This window comes from Microtus pennsylvanicus, chromosome 11 (assembly GCF_037038515.1).
Source record: "Microtus pennsylvanicus isolate mMicPen1 chromosome 11, mMicPen1.hap1, whole genome shotgun sequence".
Taxonomy (NCBI): domain Eukaryota; kingdom Metazoa; phylum Chordata; class Mammalia; order Rodentia; family Cricetidae; genus Microtus; species Microtus pennsylvanicus.
The window spans coordinates 48,300,066-48,321,292 of NC_134589.1; the positions used below are offsets into that span (position 1 = coordinate 48,300,066).

Below are 21,227 nucleotides of genomic sequence, written 5' to 3' on the forward strand. Positions count from 1 at the left end.
CTATGATATGTTAGCTAAATGAAATTCAAAGTTCACCTTACCTGCCATGACACTAGGAAAAACAGTTCTATGTATAGGCTACCTACAATGCCCTGAAAGAATTACATAATGAAGGATAACAAAACATTCATTCTCGACTAAGATGCAGACATTATCCTTCCCTGGCTCAATACATCACTTGGCAGTAGGTCAGAGGTTTCAACAGCAATCAAATTTACAGTTTGCCAAGTCTATCCAGTCTTTACTCCTGCCTACAGACACTAATTATTGTCACTTGGTGTACAGAACAGGCAAAGTTCTTAAGTCAAATGATGTTCAATGCTATTTCCCTTTCAAATTGAACTGTCATCTCACTTGAAAAAATGAAGGACAAATTTATTCTGATGCTGTCTTTACATAAGTCTGAGTGACCAAGGAAATCATCTAACCACAGAGACCAGATTGGGTATAAAGTGATGTACAGCACTTGCCTAACAAGTATAAAGCCCTAGGTTCAATCCTCAGTACACACACCTCAGTACACACACACAGGGGAGTAGGAGGGGGGCAGGCAGAGAGAGAGAAAGAGAGTGAGAAGTAGAGAGAGAGAGAGAGAGAGAGAGAGAGAGAGAGAGAGAGAGAGAAGAACATGAGCACAAAGAAAATAAAACAAACAAGCAAAAAAATTAGAGTCAATATTTGTCAAATGTACAACAGGTAGAAGCACCATTGCTTAATTTTTAGCAATGCTTTCTTTACAAAACTTACTAAAGTTTCAGAGTAAAATTTTAGAAAACAATAAAATGCTTAACTTATGCCAAAAATAAACTGTGAGAACATAGCAAAAAATAAGAGAAGGTCCCTGTTCTGATAGAGCCCACAGCAATGGAAAGAAGACAGACAATAATTAAATCAGTTTATTTATTACGCTGATATTGTAAAAAACAAAAAAAAAGAAAAAGGAAACAATATTAATGCAGAAGAAAAGGTAGGTACTATGAGAACAAGCAGCATGGGCCAGGCACCCTTCTTAAGGAAGTAAACAAGCAGATCTACTAGAGGGCAGCCTCTTGACCAAGGGGCAGAAAAACAGAAAACTATCCAGCCATCACTGTTGAGAAATAAAAGTGAAGGATTTCTAATGAATGCTTTGGGAGGAATTCACGGTGCCACAGCTGGGCCAATCTCAATACCTACAGCACAACCAAGTTCATTTTGGTTCTAAGTTTTGTGCAATGACAGCACCATAGCCAATGAGACAGCCTAGGTGCCATTAATGCTAACTGAAAACACTTTGGCTCTAAGAGAACATCTTGAGCCTTCAGAATTCATGTGAACACCTACCTGGAACAAGAGAGCAGGCTTGTAGTTGTCTGATGACATGGCTCAGCTCCCCCTGCAGATTGGCTCCACTGGAGTTCTTGAGGGCTTCCAACATATTCTCAGCGTCAACTGTCCCATCACCCTCAGCATCAAACTGGGCAAAGGCCTACAAGATAAGGGACATACATATGTATACGTGTGTGTGTGTGTGTTTCACTCAAAAAACAAACAAATTCAGGATAGCAGGCTCTTTGTGTTTTGTAAGATATATGTATGCATGTTTTATAACTTCATTTCTTCTCTGAGGCAGTAATTCTTTGACATCTCCAAATAATCTCAGAAGAAAGCATTCATTGCAAAGTTTTAATAGTAGTAAATTGTTGTGGTTTGAATAGAAAATGCCCCCTATAGGCTTGTGTTTGAACATTTGGTCCCTGGTTGGTGGTGCTGTTTTGAAAGGTTGTGGAACCTTCGGTAAGTAGAGTCTGGCAGATGAATGTAGGTCATTGTGGGTGGGCCCTGATCTTTTTTATTTCCTGGCCCCACTTTCTGTCCAGTTTTTGCTTCCTGATTGTAGATTTAACGTGACCTCATGTGTTTACTGACAGGCGTTCTCTGCCAGGATGGATTGTAGCCTTTCTCAGAATGAATCAAAACAAACCTTCCCTGCTTAAGTCCTTTCTTGACAGGAAATCTGGTCACAGCAAGAAGATTTGTGAAGTACAGACAATGTCAAACACAAAGATAAATCTGGAAGAACTGGGTACTCAACACAAGTGCTGCCTTGGTCTAATGCTTCATTACTTTAATCATTGTGGACCACACCCCTTAGCCACACAGGTTCAGCAATGGACTTTGTTTGAATACTAGTCTGTCCCTAGAGCTGTGTATGTGTGTGTGTGTGTGTGTGTGTATGAATTTCTTGATCTGAAACATAAGCGAGTTCTCACATTCATGGGCTGCTGCCTAGACAAGGTACACAGAAGCAGAGTCCCACTAGCAGAACAGTGTTCATTTTATAATCGATAACCTCTGATCCCGCCACAGAATTGTGTCCTTTCTCCTGGTCTCAGTCCCTGTGCTCTGGTTTTTCTGTCCTGTTGCTAATACATGCACTCACATACATCCTCAGCGCTACAGTCTCCTAACCTTTCCAAGTGAGCCTCTCTCCCTCCTCTGCTCCATGAAACAGGGAAATAACCAAGGCTCCATGATGGACACTATGCTCCCATTTCAATCCCATCATAGATACAGTATTGAAAAGAGACAAATACAGATTCCCACATTGGTAACCAGAAACTCTAGGCATGAATGCAGGGTGAGAGAGAATTTAGAAATAAAGTGCCAAGGGGAAAATCACAGGATCAAAGATTACACTAATTGAAGTACAATGTACAAGAGGCAAGCTCTGTCCTGTACCCTGTGGAGAACAGATTTTTTTTCTTTTTTTCTTTGCTTTTTCTTTTCATTTTTTTTTTTTTTGAGAGTTTCTCTATAGCTTTGGAGCCTAACCTGGAACTCTCTCTCTGTAGACCAGGCTGGTCTAGAACTCACAGAAATCTGCCTGCCTCTGCCTCCCAAGTGCTGGGATTAATGGCATGCACCACCACCACCCAGCTGAGAACAGGTTTTTGTGGGGTATGTGTGTTGGCAGAGGCGGTTCTAGAGCTTAAACTCACGACCTTGCTCACACCAGGCAACTACTTTACCACTGCACCACATCTGTAGTGGAAAGGGTAAGCAGAGTGTCTTAGTCAGGGTTGCTATTGCTGTGATGAAACACCATGACCAAAAGCAAGTTGACAACAAAAGGGTTTATTTGGCTTACACTTCCACATCATTGTACACCACTGAAGGAAGCCAGAACAGGAACTCAAATAGAGCAGAAACCTAGAGGCAGAAGTTGATGCAGAGGCCATGGAGGGGTGTTGCTTACTATATTTCTCTAAGCCATTACATGGCTTGACAACCTGCTTTCTTAGAGCTCACCCCCAATGAGCTAGGCCCCCCACATCAAGCACTAATTAAGAAAATGCCCAACAGCCTTTCCTACAGCCCAATCTTATGAAGGCATTTTCTCAAGTGAGGTTCCTTCCTCTCAAATGACTATAGTTTGTGTCAAACTGACAAAACACTAGCCAGCACAACTGACCTCTTGTCAACTTATACAAATCACTTTTAAGATACATCACTGTTAAGCCACAATCTTTCCTTACTTATTCATCCCCAAGATCATACATTAATATTGATATCATAATTAGAAAACATTTTACAAATTTAAAAAGTCTCACAGTCTTACAAATTCAAGCACTTTAAAAGTTTAGTCTCTTCTGAAAAAACCAAATGTCTCTTTTAAAACCAAAGACTCTCAAAAGCAGAGGATGGGGCCTGACTAGTGAGGTTCCAGAGGGGCATTTGTGGGTCACTCAAAAGCCTCTATCAGGCCATTGCAGATTTTGAGTTAAGAATTTGTGGTTCTGATTAGCTGGGCCCGAAGGATCAGCTGCAATTAACAAGACACCAGAAGCATTAAAGCGAAATCTTTGCTTTGCTAGGACAATGGATGTTGGTTAGCTGGAGCTGAGACATTAGCTATGATTAAGAGAGCAGTATCATTTAGGTGGTGAGAAGTGTTTCCTCAGAGTTAGTACACAGAAGCTGTGTCCCAGAGGTAGCCAAGGTTGCGCCTTGCGCTGCCAGCTGAACTTGGTAGTTTAAGAGTTATCCAGGTGGGGCTGGAAAGATGGCTCAGAGGTTAAGAGCACTAGCTGCTCTTGCAGAGGTCTTAAGTTCAATTCCCAGCAACCACATAGTGGCTCACAACCATGTGTAATGAGATCTGGCACTGTCTCCTAGAAAGTGAGTGCATGTGTGTATGTGTGTGTGTGTGTGTGTGTAAAATAAATTTTAAAAATGTTAAAAAAAAAAGTTATCCAGGTGGTACTGGTTTTCTGAAGCCACAAAGAATGAAGAGATCATGAGGCTTGGTTGGCACTGCAGGGCAGGGCTGGAGTCCCTGAAGGGGCCCAGGAGAGGCTATTGCTGAAAGTGCAGTCCAGCTGCAGTAAAAGACCCCAGACACTAAATTACCATGGGATGACCACCAAGGACAACAGCACGTGTGGAGCTAAGCTAGCCTGAGCCTACGGCACAATCTGTGTGCTGCAGAGGGCAGAGCCAGAGAAGTGGCCCAAGCCCTACACTGCAGAATTCTTGAAAAAACTAGAAATACGTCCTGCTAGAGTGAAGGTGTCTGGTGAAAAGCCCATTTAGAAAGCAACCAGAAATTATAGGGTTGACATTCATCTTAAAGAATTGCTGGAGTTGTTTTGTTGGTTTGTTTCTAAGTGGAAAGAATAGTAGCAGTATTATGGGAGTTTTGGGGTTGTTTTTGTTTTGAGTTCTTATCTTTTAGAAATCTACAATGAGGGGCTGGGAGAGATAGCTCAGCAGTTAATAGCACTGGTTGTTCTAGCAAAGGACCTGGTTCTATTCCCAGCACCCACAGGGTGGCTTACAGCCATCTATAACTCTGGGTCCCAGTATAAAAGAAAACTTTCCCAACCTAAAGAAGGATATTCCTTTGAAGGTTCAAGAAGCATACAGAACACCGAATAGACTGGACCAAAAAAAAAAACATCTCCTCGCCATATAATAATCAAAACACAAAACATACAGAATAAAGAAAGAATATTAAGAGCTGCAAAGGAAAAAGGCCAAGTTACTTATAAAGGTAAACCTATCAGACTTACACCTGATTTCTCTATGGAAACAATGAAAGCCAGAAGGTCCTGGATAGATGTACTGCAGAAACTAAGAGACCATGGATGCAAGCCCAGACTACTATACCCAGCCAAGCTTTCGTTCACTATAAATGGAGAAAACAAAATTTTCCAGGATAAAAACAAATTTAAACAATACGTAGTAGCCACAAATCCAGCCTTACAGAAAGTAATAGAAGGAAAATCACAAACCAAGGAGTCCAACAATAACCACAATAACTCAAACATCTAGAGACCCTTCACCAGCACAACTCAAAGAAAGGAAACACACAAACTCTACTACTAAAAAAGTGACCGGAGTTAACTCTGGGTCCCGGGAATTTGATGCCCTCTTCTGGCACTGCATGCACATATATGTAAAACAACCATACTAATAAAATAAGATAAATCTTTAAAAAAATGTACAATGACAGATAAAATATGTCAACATTTTCTTTTCAATAATTTGGACAAGAGAAAGTTGGTGGCGTTTAGATCAAATAAAATTTGCCTTGAGGGGGCTGGAGAGATGGCTCAGTGGTTAAGAGCACTGGCTGCTCTTCCAGAGGTCCCGAGTTCTATTCCCAGTAACCACATGGTAGTTGACAACCATCTGTAATGAGATCTGGCACCCTCCTCTGGCGTGCGGGCATACATGGAGGCAGAATGTTGTATACATAATAAATAAATAAATAAATAAATAAATAAATAAATAAATAAATAAATCTTTTTTAAAAATTGCCTTGAGTTGGTAGTTGTTGAAACTGGCTAAGGTATGTGGGGACCAGTTCATTACTGTCTCCATCTTCCTATGTTTAAAAGTTCCCATTTATTACAAACAAACAAACAAACAAACAAAAATACAGATTCTCTTCCTCCATCTTGGAAGAGGCCTAGGACTTGATTTCTTAGAGAGAGTTGTAGAGTAGACTGGAAAATGGCATGGAGTGAGGGGGAAGGTGGTACTGAACCTTGAGCATCCAGGTGTGACTACAACAGGACCAGATAATAGCTACTTTCTAACTTTCTGATATTATGGCATACTAAGTAAATGATACTTATATGGCTCCAACGTTCAAGGTAAATGCAGCAGTAATTCAATTGGGAATGACATAAGAGCTTGGAAACTTTAATTTCTGAGGACTTGCCAAGTCCCAAGTATTGTGAAAATCTTTTATATGCATAGTATCATTAATTCCCTTAACAGTAATGATACTAGAAACCTCCTCTTTCTAGAACCCTGTAGAGAGGCCAAGAGACTTGTCCAAAGTTACTCAGCTGTCACTCAAACAACTCCATTCTCCTTCCCTTCAGTAGGGAAGCAATGGGGTTCATTGCAGTTTGGGGGTCAAATACTTAAAACTTCTCTTAGCTCCATCCCTGCCCTCCATCATGTCCTGTTGCCCATGCTAAGCCTGTCAGCCCTGTAAGTGAGCCTCACACTCTAAACCTTGAGGCTGCAGCCAAGTCCCATTCCCATCCACGCTTCACACCTCAGGTTTGCACCGGCACCAGGTTGCACAGCTCACCACTTCACATGCAACTCCTACCACACATTGCTGTGAAAGACCTACCCAAGCAAAGCCAGAAATAGTGACGTTTTGCTATTTTTAACAATTCTGTTCATCTGTCAATAGGTAATGAATATAATAAAGAATTTTTATACCAAACATAAAGGCATTTGGGCTGAGAAAAAAATTACAACAGCTTTGTTAACAGCTTCGTTAAATTAATACTTAATTTCCTAACACCCAGAAGGTGTCCTGAAAATGTTCACACTCCTGAGCACCCATCATGCTCTACAGGCCTACAGTATCTAACCATGGACACTCATTGAATGCTATCGCATAACAGCTACTACACACACGCCTGACCCTGTGCTTGGAGCTGTGGATATGATGACGAAGAGGTTAGGACCTGCCCTCCAAACCCCTCAGAGCTTAAAAAAGACAAATCTATAAACTAACAGCAGCAATGTCATAACATGATCAGCAAACAAAAGAAGTGACGGTATGAACCACCACAATAGCTCATATACACAGAGTCTTTGCTACACACCAGGAGAGTTCTGAGCACTTCACACAGATTGGCCACAATAATCCTACTGGTCATGCTATCTTTTCAGTGTGAGTAGCAAAGACAGTATTTTGTTCAAGACCACATGGTTAGTAATGGTAAGTAATGGCTGAGATTTGAATTCTGGTTATGTATCCTGAACATCCCACACTACCAACCATTAAATCCTGAGCCAAGCAACACCACAGAGATCAGAGCCAGGAGAGACAAGATATTAAAGGGTAATACTAAGAGTAACTCTTCTATGAGCTCTAAGGGTAACTGGGGGTTGGAAAGCTATCCCAAAGAAAAGAAGCAGAATGTGGGCGCAGAAAGCGCATGCATGGCAGACGCATTGGTGTGGCTAGGAAGGAAGGAAGAGACAGGAGAACTGCTGTAGCTAAACTATCACAAGGGCACTAAGGCTATGAGAGTGCCAAGGGCAAACCAGAGCTGACCACCGCAAGACTACCGAACCCTCATGGTGAAAAAACTGCAAAGCTCGTTCTAATGCATGTCTTGGGCTGCAGTTCAGTGGGAAAGATAGGGAGTACACATGCTTTATACCATCTGGACCCTTCTCTAGAACTCTGAAGTTCTGTGCTTTCTCATACAAATATCAGTGAGAAGCAGCTAATGTTCTCTAAGCCAGTCTCTTTCCTATAGCCAATAGAAAATACTGTGGGGAGGCCATTCAGAACACACCTGCTCCTTCTGTCCAAAGTGGCCTGTAGATAGAGAAAGCAGGGGCCAGGTCTTCTGAGCCCTGTGCCCTCTCCATTCAGCCAGTTCTTTATCTGGGAAGGCCTTAGTCTCATTCTCATTCTGGTTGTCCCTTCTGGTATCCCTATATCTTACCAGTGAAATTCGTAGTTTAATCAGGTTTTATTGGCTGATACACCAAAACAGAATCATGAAATAATGTAATACCTTCTTTCAACAGATAGATGTATTATGAGATTTTTCTATTCCATTCTATTCTCATTCTCTCTCTCTGTCTCTCTGTGTGTGTCTCTCTTTCTCTGTCTCTCTCGTTTTTCAAGACAGGGTTTCAAGCTCTGAATGTCTTGGAACTTGCTTTGTAGACCAGGCTGACCTCGAACTCACTAAAATCTGCCTGCCTCTGCCTCCCAAGTGCTGGGATTAAAGACATGCACAACCACCGCCTGGTCTCTGTTTTTCTTTTAAACAAACAGAATTTGACTCTAAGTAGATTTCTAACACGCTGAAGGGGCAATATGAAAAATACTGCTTTGAGCTGGGCGGTGGTGGCGCACGCCTTTAATCCCAGCACTCGGGAGGCAGAGGCAGGCGGATCTCTGTGAGTTCGAGGCCAGCCTGGTCTACAAGAGCTAGTTCCAGGACAGGAACCAAAAAAGCTACAGAGAAACCCTGTCTTGAAAATCCAAAAAGAAAAGAAAAGAAAAATACTGCTTTGAAAAGAGGTGCTCAAAACTCAATGTTCTAGTCTGTATTCCAAAATATGACAAATCATGCCTGCTGCATCCTTGAAAGGTCTCAGGGATAGACCTTACTGGGGTTGTGAGAGAATTAAGAAAAGACACACATACAAACCTGTCTCCCTCCTTACCCTCCTTCACATTACCCCCATCCCCCTGTGGACTGGGCTCTCTGATGAAACTGCAGCATCCAGGAAGCTCAGTGGAGTTATTATACACAGCTGAACAAGGTAGGGTTATTACATACAGATAAGTAAGCAGGCGGGATTTGATACACAGAAAAATCAAGAAAACAGGTTTGGATAATCTCAGTAGGAGCAGTCTCTGCAGGGGAGTGAGCAGTCTTTTGTAGGAGAGCAGTCTCCATGCCATGCACATGACATTGAAGGGGGGAAGGTCAGCTATGGTGCACATTTTCTGCACATGCTATCAGCATCCACACATGGACCAGAGGAAGGCTTTGCCAATCCTCGGGGAGGCTTTGTCATTTTCTAATGGATCTGAGACTAGAATCCTTGACATGACTGTACCCATGTCAACAGCACACATTTACTCAGGACTCGACTCACTCGGGTCTTCTTACACCTACCCTTTGCCTCTCTAATCATCAAATGAGGCCAAAACTCATCTCCAGAAAGATGGCAATCTGGTCTGCCACACCTTTCCTTCCTGACTCAAGTCTCTTTTTTGTTTGTTTTGAGATCACTGCCTCATTATGTAGCATTTGCTGGCCTGAAACTATACAGACCAAGTTGGTCTCAGACTCACAGAGATCCACCCACCTCTGCCTCTGGAGTGCTGGGACTAAAGGTGTGCATCACCATCCTGGGAAAGTCTCTGGAATTGTCTTTTTGAAACTTATTTTATATTTTATGTGTATGAGGGCTGTTGTCTTCATGTATGTAAGTGCACTGTGTATGTGTCTGTGCCTGAGGGTTCCAGGTACTCTGAAACAGGAGTTTGCACAGTAGTGACTTACCATGTGTTCTGGGAACTGCTCTTAACCACTGAGCAGTCTCTTTAGCCCTGAACTGTCTTTTTTTTTCTTCTGAGAATTGAACCCATGGTCTCATGCATGGAAGACAAGTGTTCTACCAATAAACTATCTCCTTGGTCCCCTGAGGTCTCTCTCTATAATATTCCTACTATATGCTTGTATTCACAATATAACCATTCACAGTATGCAGGGGAGGGACACTTTGATGGCTTCATGTAGGAGACAAGTACAAACAGGAGATAATGAATATAGCAAAATCAAAGCCACGTATGGTGGCACTGCCTATAATTTCTACAGTCTGAAGGCTGAATCGGTAGGATCAGGAAGTTAAGGCCAGCTGTCTCAAGCAAATAAAACAATAGTAGCAATAAGAAGTATAGTAGAGCCAGACTAAGAAAGAAAACATGATTTAAGTGTTTAGCTTTATCTATTTTCAACTCCTTAACTGCTACTGTGGTCTAGACACATTGTAAGGTCAGAGATATAGTTCAGTGGTACAGTGCTTGAACAGCATGCCCTTGGTATAACCTCCATCACTGCAAAACAAAACAAACAACAAACAAATACTGCACACATGAACACTGATGCTGAAATAATCAAACACCAGAACATGGGCTTAGACCAGCAGACAACACTGCACTGGCTTGAACATGAAGTTAGGGTTAGGGTTTAGCATCGTGCCTAATAGGCACATGAGGGGAGTCTGAGCTGACTCAGTGCTACCTCTCGCTCTCCTCTCTTTCATGACACCCTCCACAGATAACCCCCATAGGGTGTTTAAAAGTCTGGATCTGGTCTCAGGCCTGCCACTGGTGGACTGGGCAGGTTACCTACCCACTGATGTGTTACATTTGTTTATGCTGTGGAACATAAACAATGTTTATATTTAGTGATGCAAAGATGTGTTGCATTCTTTTATGTTGCATTTAACTCTGCTGTGAAGCTGTGTTACTTTGTCTGTCTAAAACACCGGACTGGTCTAATAAAGAGCTGAACAGCCAATAGCAAGGCAAGAGAAAAGATAGGTGAGGCTGACAGACTGACTAATAGGAGAAAAAGAGCAAGATCTAGGAGAGAGAGTAAGAGAAGGACGCTAGGGGCCAGTCACCCAGCCAGCCATGAAGTAAGAGTGACAGTGAGATATACAGAAGTAAGAAAAGGAAAAAGCCCAGAGGCAAATGGTAGATGAGATAATTTAAGTTAAGAAAAGCTGGCTAGAAATAAGGCTGGGCATTCAGAAGTAATAATAAGCCTCCGTGTGTGACTTATGTGGGAGCTGGGTGGCGGGCCCCCAAAAGAGAGAAGAGTCAAAGAAAACAAACTTTAAAACAACAACACTGAAGGCCTCAGCTTGCTCATCTGTAAGATGATCTCACATTCTTTGTCTAAACAAAGTATTTAAGTGGCTGTTGCACAGCTGCTGGAGAAAACACCCACATGAAAAATAACATTACCCATTACCTGTCTGAGTGCTTAGCACTCTAGGTACTCTTCCAGGTTCTTTAAGGAACTGCATTAATGACCACACCATCACATAAGACAGATACCATTATTCTGCTTATTTAACCAGTGAAGAGGCCAAGACACTGAGTGGTCCAGTGAGGTGATAAAGACCACCTGGCAAGATGTCAGGCTGGAAACATACATCTTTAATCCCAGCACTTGGGAAGCAGAGGCAGAAAGATTTCCAGGAGTTAGAGGCCAATGTGGCCAAACTAACACATTCCAGGCCAGCCAGGTCTATACAGTGAGGCTCTGTTTCACAAATTAACTAGACTAAACTAAAAGTCACCTGCCTAGACAACAGTGACCCTTGGCTTTACCAGAAGCAGGCTGGCTCCAGGCTCACTTCCTGCTTAGCCTAAATAGAGCAGCAGAATATGCTGTCTCATAAAGCACAGACTTGTTAAGCCATTAGCAGACTGCACTGAGAGTCAGCTTAGACTCCCCTCTCTTGCCCATGTGCCAAAGCTCTTTCAATTCAATATATTTGCACATGCTGTGCCCTAACTAGAATATCCCTTTCTTCTTCTGCCAAGCAAATTCCTTTCAACTCTCATGTCTTAGGTTTGGTGAGGCATTCTCAGATTTCATGCTACTGTTGAGTACTGCTCTGTAGACTTGAAAGTGGATAGGGCTTGGAAGAGAGCAAAGAGCTATCTGAATCCTGCCCTGGAAGGTTTGGAGCTAACCATGCGATGATGCCAAGATGGGAAACCTGGAAGAGCTAGGCTAGTACAGGACAAAACAGCTGTCCCACCAGCTAGGAGCACAGCACCTTCCCAAAGCTGCGACGCTTTAATACAACTAGTTCCTCACGTTGTGATGATCCCTAAGCATAAAATTATTTTCATTGCTACTTCATAACCATACCTTTGCTACTGTTATGAATTATAATATAAATATTTTTGGAGAGAGAGGTTTGTTAAAGGGGTCAAGACCCACAGGTTGAGAACCCCTGCCTTGGGTAGTGGAAAAATACAGATGAGGTCAGGAAGGGAAACAGGCTGGCCTGTGGGTTCCCGCCCATTCAGAAGAGCATATACCTAGTACACCTAGTTCCTGGGCAGTGGGGAGCTGAGGGTGCTGAACAGGGGCTACAACTTTATGGTGCATACAGACATCGGGTATAGGGGTGGACAATTACATGTGCATGATTCTGTGCACATAGATTTTAGGCTCAAAGCCAGTGCTTAGGCATGATAATACCAAAGTGGGCATTAGAACCTCTTCTCCAGATTTCTCCTAAACCCAACAGTGACTGTTTTCAGTTTTCACTGAAACTATATTTAACTGTTCCCTCCAATGGCAAAAAACAACTAGTTAATGAAAGGTCACAGGCCAAGTATGAAACACAAAGTTGCCATGTGAAGACTGTGCCTTAGCTTGCTCAAGCACACTGGGGCCACAGGTGAACAGTTACCAGGCACTAGCTACGTGCCAGAACCACAAACAGAAGTGAATCAAAACAGCCCATCCAAAGCCAGACATGGCAGCTAGTACTCAAGAGATTAAGACAGGAGGATTGTTTAAAGTTTGACCTGGGCTCCACTGTCTCAAAAACAAAAAAGAAATACAGTCAAAATGGCCCTCCAGAATTTTACAACATGGTAAATTAATAAAAATGAGAACCAGTCATCTTAAATTCTCACCTCAAAGTTATCTGCTACACATGATAGCACAAGCCTTTAATCCTAGGACATGGGGAAGCAGAGGAAAGTAAATCTCTATGAGTTTAAAGCCAGCCTGGTCTATATATCGAGTTCTTGATCAGCCAGAGCTACATAGTGAGATCCTGTTTTTAAAACCAAACAAACAAACACGTCTTCTGTATCACCAGCCTGTACTGAGCACTTTGTCCTGCCCTAAAGTCTATGTTACTTGCTAGAAGTGTGCTTATGTTAAGAGCAGAAATAGCTAACCTCTGATGTCAAATAAGAATTTTATTCCTCCATCTCCCTCCCCCTCCCTTTCTCTCTTCCTTCTACAAAGGTGACTATTAGATAATTAGATACTGCTTTTTTCAAACAAATCCAAGAGTCCTTTGCCTGGACCACACCCAGTAAGAGAAAAGGTGTATTGTATTATAAAATGATAATCATCACGAAGACTTTGGTCCATGGTCCAACTCTAAGGCCATTTTTATGACACCAGCTCAAGCACTAAGGTCACTGCAATGAAGAAAGACAGGTGGTAGGCATGTGCAGCAAAACTAGTTAAAGTCCAAGGAACAAATGAGCTGTACTTGGAGATTTCTACAGTATAAGGATGAACCGTGCATCCATGGTAACGTGTAAAAAGAAATGAAGGAAAATAACTTGTAATCTTAATTGCTACTACAAATGTATTTATTATTATTATTATTTCATAAAACCTTGAAATATATTAAATGTCACGATACATCTTTCAAAACTTTGGTGTAAAATACAGAATTAAATGCCTAAGTCTACACACAAGTATACTTCCTCGGGTCTAAAGCCAGGATTGTTTTAAAAGCACATAATCAACCACATGGCTAATATTAACTTTTTCTAATATAATTATGACTTACTTATAGACAGGATAAAAGGATACCCACCATGAGATTGCCACCATACAGTTTTTAAACTCTGGCTCTGTTTTTTCACTATGAGATACAAATGCTTTCCACAGTTAACCAGTGGGGCAGAAGACAAGGTACCAGATTTTGGTTATCAACCCTAATCAAAACTCCTCCCTCTCAAATCTGAAAATGGTCTACAGGCTTCAAGAAAAAGACTTCATGGGGTGTTTGCTTGTTTTGTGCTCCTGAGATTTTAACAGCCCAGCTTTCTATAGAATGAAGGGAAACTTATTTACTCATCCTTGAGGTTGAGAGATTAGTAACAGAGAACAAGATCCTTACAGAGGAAAGGACAATAGTTCTGGGGTGAGAAGACCCACACTTGAGAGTTAGTGCTGAGACTAATTCTAACATCATCTTTTTTCAGATACGCTCTTGGAGGGTGACTTGGCTGTAACATCTGTCATCCCACTAAACTGAACTGACTGGGCCCATGTGTGCCCACCTGAAGCTGTACACTGGGTCAAAGAGGACCGCTTTCTCCAATGGAGGTGAAATGTTCTCCAGTTAAGGGCTTAGGGGTGGCTGAAGACTCCTGCTAGAACACCCAAAGGAGCTCTCAGGGTGGGGTTTCACTCTGTAACCCAGGCTGACCTCAAACTTGCAATAATAATCTGTTTCAGTTTCCCAAATGCTGGAATTACAGGTGTGAACCAACATGCCCAGTCCAAAATGAATTTATCTTATGGGTGTCACTGAACCTTGCCGAGTTCTCAGTTTGGTCATCACTTTCCTACTCAGTTTGGGGGCTGTTGTCATCCATCTGCCTCACAGAGTTGACTGGTGTCAGTCATCAGACACTGTGTATCTGAACGTGCTACAAATGAGGAGGTGAGATATGGTAGGATGGGAAAACGTGACTTTCAAGCATACCCTTTGTGAGTTTGGTGTGTGTAATCTTAGGCGCCTGTGACACAGCTCTAGATTTTTACACACATAAAATAGCAATATCCAATATTTTATAAATTATCAGTTCTTGGTGTTGGGCTGAGGGTTCCTTAAAGTTAATTTCTGTCACCTGCGTAACAGGATTATGACTCTCTCTCTCTCTCTCTCTCTCTCTCTCTCTCTCTCTCTCTCTCTCTCTCTCTCTTTCTTTCTTTCTTTTTATGTAGCTTTGGAGCCTGTCCTGGAACTCACTCTGTAGTCCAGGCTGGCCTCAAACTCACAGAAATCCACTTGCCTCTGCCTCCCAAGTGCTGGGATTAAAGGTGTGCACCACCACCACCTCAATTATGACTTTAATAAGAAGACATAACCAGCCCTACATGGTGGTACATGCCTTTGATCCCAGCACTTGGGAGGCAGAAGCACTATGAGTTCAAGACATCCAGGACTACAAACAAACAATAACAAAACTCCAATTTCCAAACTCCTTGCTAGGTTGCTGAGGACTCAAATTCTTGGTCCCTCTCCATCATCCTCATCCATTCTTCTGCATCTATGATCTAGCCAAAATTAGCATCCCCTTTGTTCTTTTCCTCAGAAACAAAACCTCAGATTTAGCAAAATATAAGGCCATGAAATGATCTTTCCTAGCTTTTCTTAAAAGTGTGGCCACTGGAGGCTGGAGAGATGGCTCAGTGGTTAAGAGCATTGCCTCGTCTTCCAAAGGTCCTGAGTTCAATTCCCAGAAACCACATGGTGGCTCACAACCATCTGTAATGAGGTCTGGTGCCCTCTTCTGGCCTGCAGGCATACACACAGACAGAAAAAAAAAAGTGTGGCCACTGCACTAAGTTTGAGCCTGTGGGAAATAAGCTCTACCTAAGAGAACAGCAAGGTCATGCCCTTCCCTTTTCACCTTCCTTCTTGTTGGGAAAGTAAGGGAAGAAATAAACTGAGTTACTAAATGAAAGGTGCTTACGGGATGTGCAGTACAAGAAGGACACAGCCAGGTCCCTAGTAATTTTGAAATACCACATCAGCCTTGATTGCCTACCTGAACTTTTACATAAGAAAGCAGTTTCCTAGTTCCAGGACAGGCTCTAAAGCAACACAGAGAAACCCTGTCATGAAAAAAAAATTTTTTCTGGGTGGGTGCCGTGATGCACACCAGTAGTCTCAGAATTCAAGAAATTGAAGAAGGAGGATTAAAATGAGTTCAAAGCCACTTTGGCTTACACAGTGAGTTCTAGGCCAGTAGTGGCTATAATGAGACCCTACTCAAAATCAAAGCAAAACATTTTTGTTTAAACTACCAATACAGAGAGCTGGAAGGATGGCTCCACAGTTAAGAGCACTGAGTACTCTTTCAGAGGAATCAGGTTTGATTCCTAGCACCCACAAGACAGCTCACAAACCCCCATAACTCCAGTTCCAGGAGATTTTGATAGCCTCTTCTGGCCTCTGCTGTCACCAGGCACTGGGGTATTGACATACATGCAGTCAAAACACTCATACACATAAAATAATATAAAAATAATAATTTAAACTGATACATTAGGTGTCTCTGGGTTTTTAAAAAAGATTTGTTATTTATTTATTTGTGTGTGTGTGTGTGTGTGTGTGTGTGCGCGCGCGCGCGTGCCTATGTGGAGGTAACCTTGGAGGCCAGAAGTGGGTGTTGGGTCCCCTGGAGCTGGTTACAAGGCAGCAAATGTTTCAGTGCTCTGGAAGAGTAGCAGCTTTTTCTAGCCTAAAAGATCATACAGTACCACTAGATTCTCCATTTAGTAGACATCCCAAGGTGTAATTACTTCTTGGCCTGCAAGCACTGCTCCCTCTTCCTGCTCCTTGACTTCTTGCACTTTCAAATCTCCCCTGAAATGTGACCTTTGTTAGGACCCTCCAACTTGGGATGTGAGATGAGTTAAATACACTTCCTATTATTCTTTATGCTTTCTCTTGGCGGACAGTGTCCACACCTTTAATGGTAAATTAGTATCTAACTGTTCTACTATACTAAAACCATCAGCTAGAGGGCTGGTGTTCAGTTAGCCCTGAAAAAAAGAATGCCGATTACAACCCTTGAGGGATTCTTCTAGGGTCTGGGGTTTCCTGGCCTTCTATTACATGATCTCTATAAACCTCATGGACAGTTCTGCTCAATCAGACATTCTCACAGTATAAAAGCTGTTTCTCTTCATTTGCCTTAAAAAAAAACCTTAAAAAATTCTTGATCAAATCTACATAGATCTTTCTACCAAGGCTTCATATTCTCATAAAAGATGTGTACTAGAGTGAAAATATTATGAATATTCTAGGATTTTTTTTTTACTTGCCTACCTCAGCCTCTCGAGTGCTAGAATCATGTATGTGTGCTTACCATGAACAGCTTGGGAATTTTATTTTAATGGAGACCTTTCATTAACTGACTGTATGTGTGTATATAATATGAATGCATACATGTTCTACACTTTTGAGACAGTGCTACTCTATGTACCCAAACTGACTTTGTAGCCAAAGATGACCTTGATTTGATCCTCCTGCCACTACCTTTCAAATTCTGGTATTACAGGTTTGTGCCACCATATTTTGAGAGTTAGAACGCATTAAAGGCAGTTTTTAGAGGAAAACTTACAAAATATATTATGTAAATATTTTCATCATTTGTAGGCAACATCCTTGAAATATTTCAAAAGTCTCTGTTTTAGGGAAAACAGAATTTTATAAAGATGCTACAAGTGATAGTTGGTTTCTTGCTCTACAAACTAACCATTCAATGACTGACAATTTTACATGGTTTACTCACTTAAACACCTTTCTGTCCTAACATTGTGGACTTAATAAGGCTTCAGGGAACAGGGTAATAGGGACATAAGGGGAAAAAAAGAGGTTTGTATGATGTTCTCAACTTTGCCAATGAAATGATTTACAGGGTAAGTCTGGGTCAGTTTTTTCCAAATCCTAAACCGAAGTGTTCAGTACAGATATGGGGAGAAACTGCACAAGTACAAGAAACATGCTTCCCTGTCAACTTTAAGTCTCACAAGGGTTTAAATGAGTCTGGAAGTTCTTCAACGATCTAAAATCAAGTGTGTACTTTGGAGAAAGGAGTACTTTATATACGAGGATGGCTCGTGGAGTCTTTTCAGTGTGTCCTTACCCTCCTTTCACATTGACTCTGATCGTTCTCTGAAAGATCTGTACAGACCAGTACAACGAAATGGTTTTTACGGCCACTCCCTTGATCTTTGCACATCCTTTCTCATAATTGTCTTATACCTTGATACCTCCAGCAAGCAACTAAGCCTGTCTGTCAACGGCACAAACGTCGGCCTACCACATGCAGAGACATTTCTCCTCGTTCCTCTTTTTGGAGCAAAGCCAACGTAGCCTGGACTTTCCACACCTCTAGTAAAGGTGAGAGACGTAGCAAAAGTCCAGAGTGATGCACTCCGAATGGGTTCGGGTAACCCCATGCTTCCATTCTAAGAACCTGAGGACCCAGTGACTTCCTGGCTGGCCTCCGCAAAGCAACCGCCCGCCTCTTCACGACCTTATCGGCGACCACCCTGTCCCCAAGCCAGCATTCGCCAGCCCACCCTGACCTCCTCAAACTGCTCGCCGGAACAGCCAGCGCCGCGAGCCTCCAGCAACTCCCGGAACTGCTCCAGGGTGACAGATTCTTCACCGCGGCCCAGCCGCTCTTCCAGCCAGCGCAACAGCGCGCCGTGGTGCCTCGACACCAGGGATTCGCAGGGAGGTGAGGGCCGCAACGCAGCCGCAGCCTCTCGCAGCCGGGCAGGCTCCAGCAGAGCAGCCGCGGGCGGCAGCGCCGCGGCCGCGGGGCCGGGACCGGGGGTCGTGCCGGAGTCGGCAGCCCAGTCCTGATGTGGGCTCCAGCCCTCAGCCCCGGCGGCCGCCGCTTCGTCTTCGCTGCTGTTACTCGGAGCGTTCCCCATGGGGCCTCCGTCTTGGGTGCTCGGAGGTGCCGCCGCCGCCGCCTCCCAGCCACGACCTGTCAACCTCCGACAGCTCCCGGCGGGCGGGGACGGGGTGGGGACGACGGCGGCGGCAGCGACTTCCGGCTTCCTGGCCGTCGAGCGAGGCCTGCTGTCGCAACGGAGACGTCAAGCGGATTCTACCATCTCACGACAGCTAGGTGAGGCCTAAGAACACGCCTGCTATGAATTAGTCAACGTCCAGCCTCCTTTGCCGCCATCTTTGTTGAGGGCGGATAACTTGTACGCCAAGATGGTCTTTCAGTGCAGTTCCACTTTCTCCTCCACGGTTCAGGTTCTCAAACTATGCTGGAAAAGGACGAGAAAGAGTCGGAGCCGAAGAGTGATCTTTACTCTGAAGCTTGTCGAGCGTCGCGCTGTGACGTCACGGTCGGCGTCTCCGCCATCTTAGTTGTGGTTAAAGAGGTGGCCACTTCGGAAGTGGCTGCTTGTGTGCTGCCGGGTAGATGCTCAGGCTATGTGGGCTTGGCGTGGTGCTGAGCCTGGTCGCGGCGGCGGCGGCGGTCATGACCGTGTGGTTGATGGACTGGTGGGGCCCAGAGGGTCCCCCCTCTGGCCTTCGCCTCTTCGTACCCGAGGAGCTAGCCCGCTATCGCGGCGGCCCAGGGGACCCGGGTCTGTACTTGGCGTTGCTCGGCCGCGTCTACGACGTGTCCTCAGGCCGGAGGCACTACGAACCTGGGGCGCACTATAGCGGCTTCGCAGGTATCAGCGAGGCTCTCCACCTCTTCCTCCTGAGCAAACGCCCTGCATTTATTCATTAGTTTATTCATCCGCGCCCGGGCACTCCACATTCTTCACACTGCGGCGGCAAGGACATGGCTGCACGGTCCTGGTTTGCGGCTCGGCTAGTTACGTACCCTCACGCTTTGTGTGACTGATTTAGAGTAAGATGCGTCTCGTTAGTTAATGGGTACATTCAGAAGTCTACCTGAGCTGTAGAGCTCCAGTGCTTTCAGTCACTTTAGGGTGATCCGAAATAACCTTTGCTTCTCCCACCCCGTCTCCCCTAAAATGAATTTGAGTCGTTTTTGGTTCTAGTCGATGCACTTGTCTGCTTTTCTTAAAAGATAATGAAGGGGGGGGGGTGAAGTTAGAGCACAGGAAAGCAAGTAATCCTTATAGTCTTTTTAATACCTACAGTAAGCCAGAAGTGGTGGTATTTTGTGGTCCTGGCTATTGGAGTGGCTGAGACAGGAAGAATCCCTAAGCTAGGAAGATTCGCTGAGCCAGGTATTTGTGGCCAGGCTGGCTCAAAAACAAGACGAAACAAAACTTAGAATAAAATTGCATATGTTAGTCCTCCTAAGAACATTTATCAAATTAATTCCATTCTGCTGTCATCCCTCCCTCCCTCCTTTTAACAACTGAAGGGACTGAACAATGTCATTTGACTAAAGTCCTTAGAAGATATGGGTAGAACTTCCAGCCTAATGTTTAAATTTGTCTTAAAATTTTGTGTGTGTGTGTGTTTTACCTGCTTGTACATCACTGAGCCACCTATGTGCCTGGTGCCCAGGGAGGTCAGAAGAGGCTTTCGAATCCCCTGGACCTGGAGGTGTGGATGGTTGTGATGTGCATTAAGGGTGCCGGGAGCCTGGGTCATGTGGGGGAGCAGCCGCTGCTCTTCACCACCGAGCCAGCTCTCCAGCGCCTAGTAATTTTAAAGATGTTGCTTTTCTAGCCAAAGAAACTGCCTCTCACTTTGTTTGGGGAAGTAAAATGCAGGGCAAGTCTAAGGCTGGTGACTGGGCTGACAGAAATTTCAGGCTGGCCACTGATCATTTAAGAGAATTAGGAAGCTGCATTTCATTACAGATCACTCAGTTCCTTCTCTAGATGTCAGACAGCCCAGAAGAGCAAGGGACCTACCCAGGGTCAGAGAGGTAGAAGCAAAGCTGGTCTGGAATCTTGCCATTTGAGTGCACGAGCAGACTCTAGCCTACCTCCATTGGACACCGCTGTCGCGGATGTATGCGCAAGTGTTGGCATAACACTTCCTCTGGGGTGATCCTTATCCAGTATGTACTGGTATCTGTTGAGCCCTGTGTATGCAGTATTTGACCTCCATTTATTGACTGCTACCATGGGTCCTACCTTGGCCAAGTGCTGAAGAATCCAAGATGTCTCCGACTGTCACACAGTCTATTAGGAAAGCAGACGTGTTCACTTATGCAGTCAATATTTTCTTTTTGAGGTATAATTATCACAGAAACTTATTTTAAAGTGTACAAGTATAACATCACCATCTAATTTCAGAACATTTTGCTCTTCCTCAAAGGAAACTGCCCATCAGCAACCCCTCTCCCTTCTCTACCTCCCCACAGCCCCTGGCACTTCCTGCATACATTCTGCTCCTACTGATTTGCCCTTCTGTAAGTAGAATCACACACCTGACACATGTTCTTTTTTAGTCTGGCTTTTACTCAGCTTAGAGATTTTAAGGTTCATCTGTAGTTTATCATCATATGGCCAATCCATTTTTATTTTTTTTTTTTAGGACTGGGTCTTACTACATTGCCCTGGTTGCCCTGGAACTCGCAAAGATTAAAGGCTTTTGCCACCACACTGAGCGCTCATTCTTTTTTATGACCAAATAATAATTGCATGTTTAAATACTGCATTTGATAGATTTGAGTTATT

The 21,227-nt window shown here is 43.6% G+C and overlaps 2 protein-coding genes across 9 annotated transcripts in view; one reads left to right on the forward strand and one right to left on the reverse strand.

Annotated features, from left to right (window-relative positions):
- Window positions 1-18,639, reverse strand: part of Zzef1 (zinc finger ZZ-type and EF-hand domain containing 1) — a 120,683-nt gene extending 102,044 nt beyond the window's left edge. For both annotated transcript variants that reach the window (XM_075991740.1, XM_075991739.1), the window contains exons 1-2: window positions 18,171-18,639; window positions 1,324-1,468 (exon numbers count right to left, since the gene is read on the reverse strand). In XM_075991740.1, the coding sequence (XP_075847855.1) occupies window positions 1,324-1,468; window positions 18,171-18,524 (499 nt within the window). In that variant the 5' untranslated portion in view covers window positions 18,525-18,639. The remainder of the gene's footprint in view (window positions 1-1,323; window positions 1,469-18,170) is intronic.
- Window positions 18,640-18,763: 124 nt separating this feature from the next.
- Window positions 18,764-21,227, forward strand: part of Cyb5d2 (cytochrome b5 domain containing 2) — a 30,581-nt gene continuing 28,117 nt past the window's right edge. For all 7 annotated transcript variants that reach the window (XR_012912342.1, XR_012912345.1, XR_012912343.1 and 4 more), the window contains exon 1: window positions 18,764-19,289. Coding sequence is in view for 2 of the 7 variants with exons in the window: in XM_075991744.1 (XP_075847859.1) it covers window positions 19,031-19,289 (259 nt within the window). In the remaining 5 variants the exon portion in view is untranslated. The remainder of the gene's footprint in view (window positions 19,290-21,227) is intronic.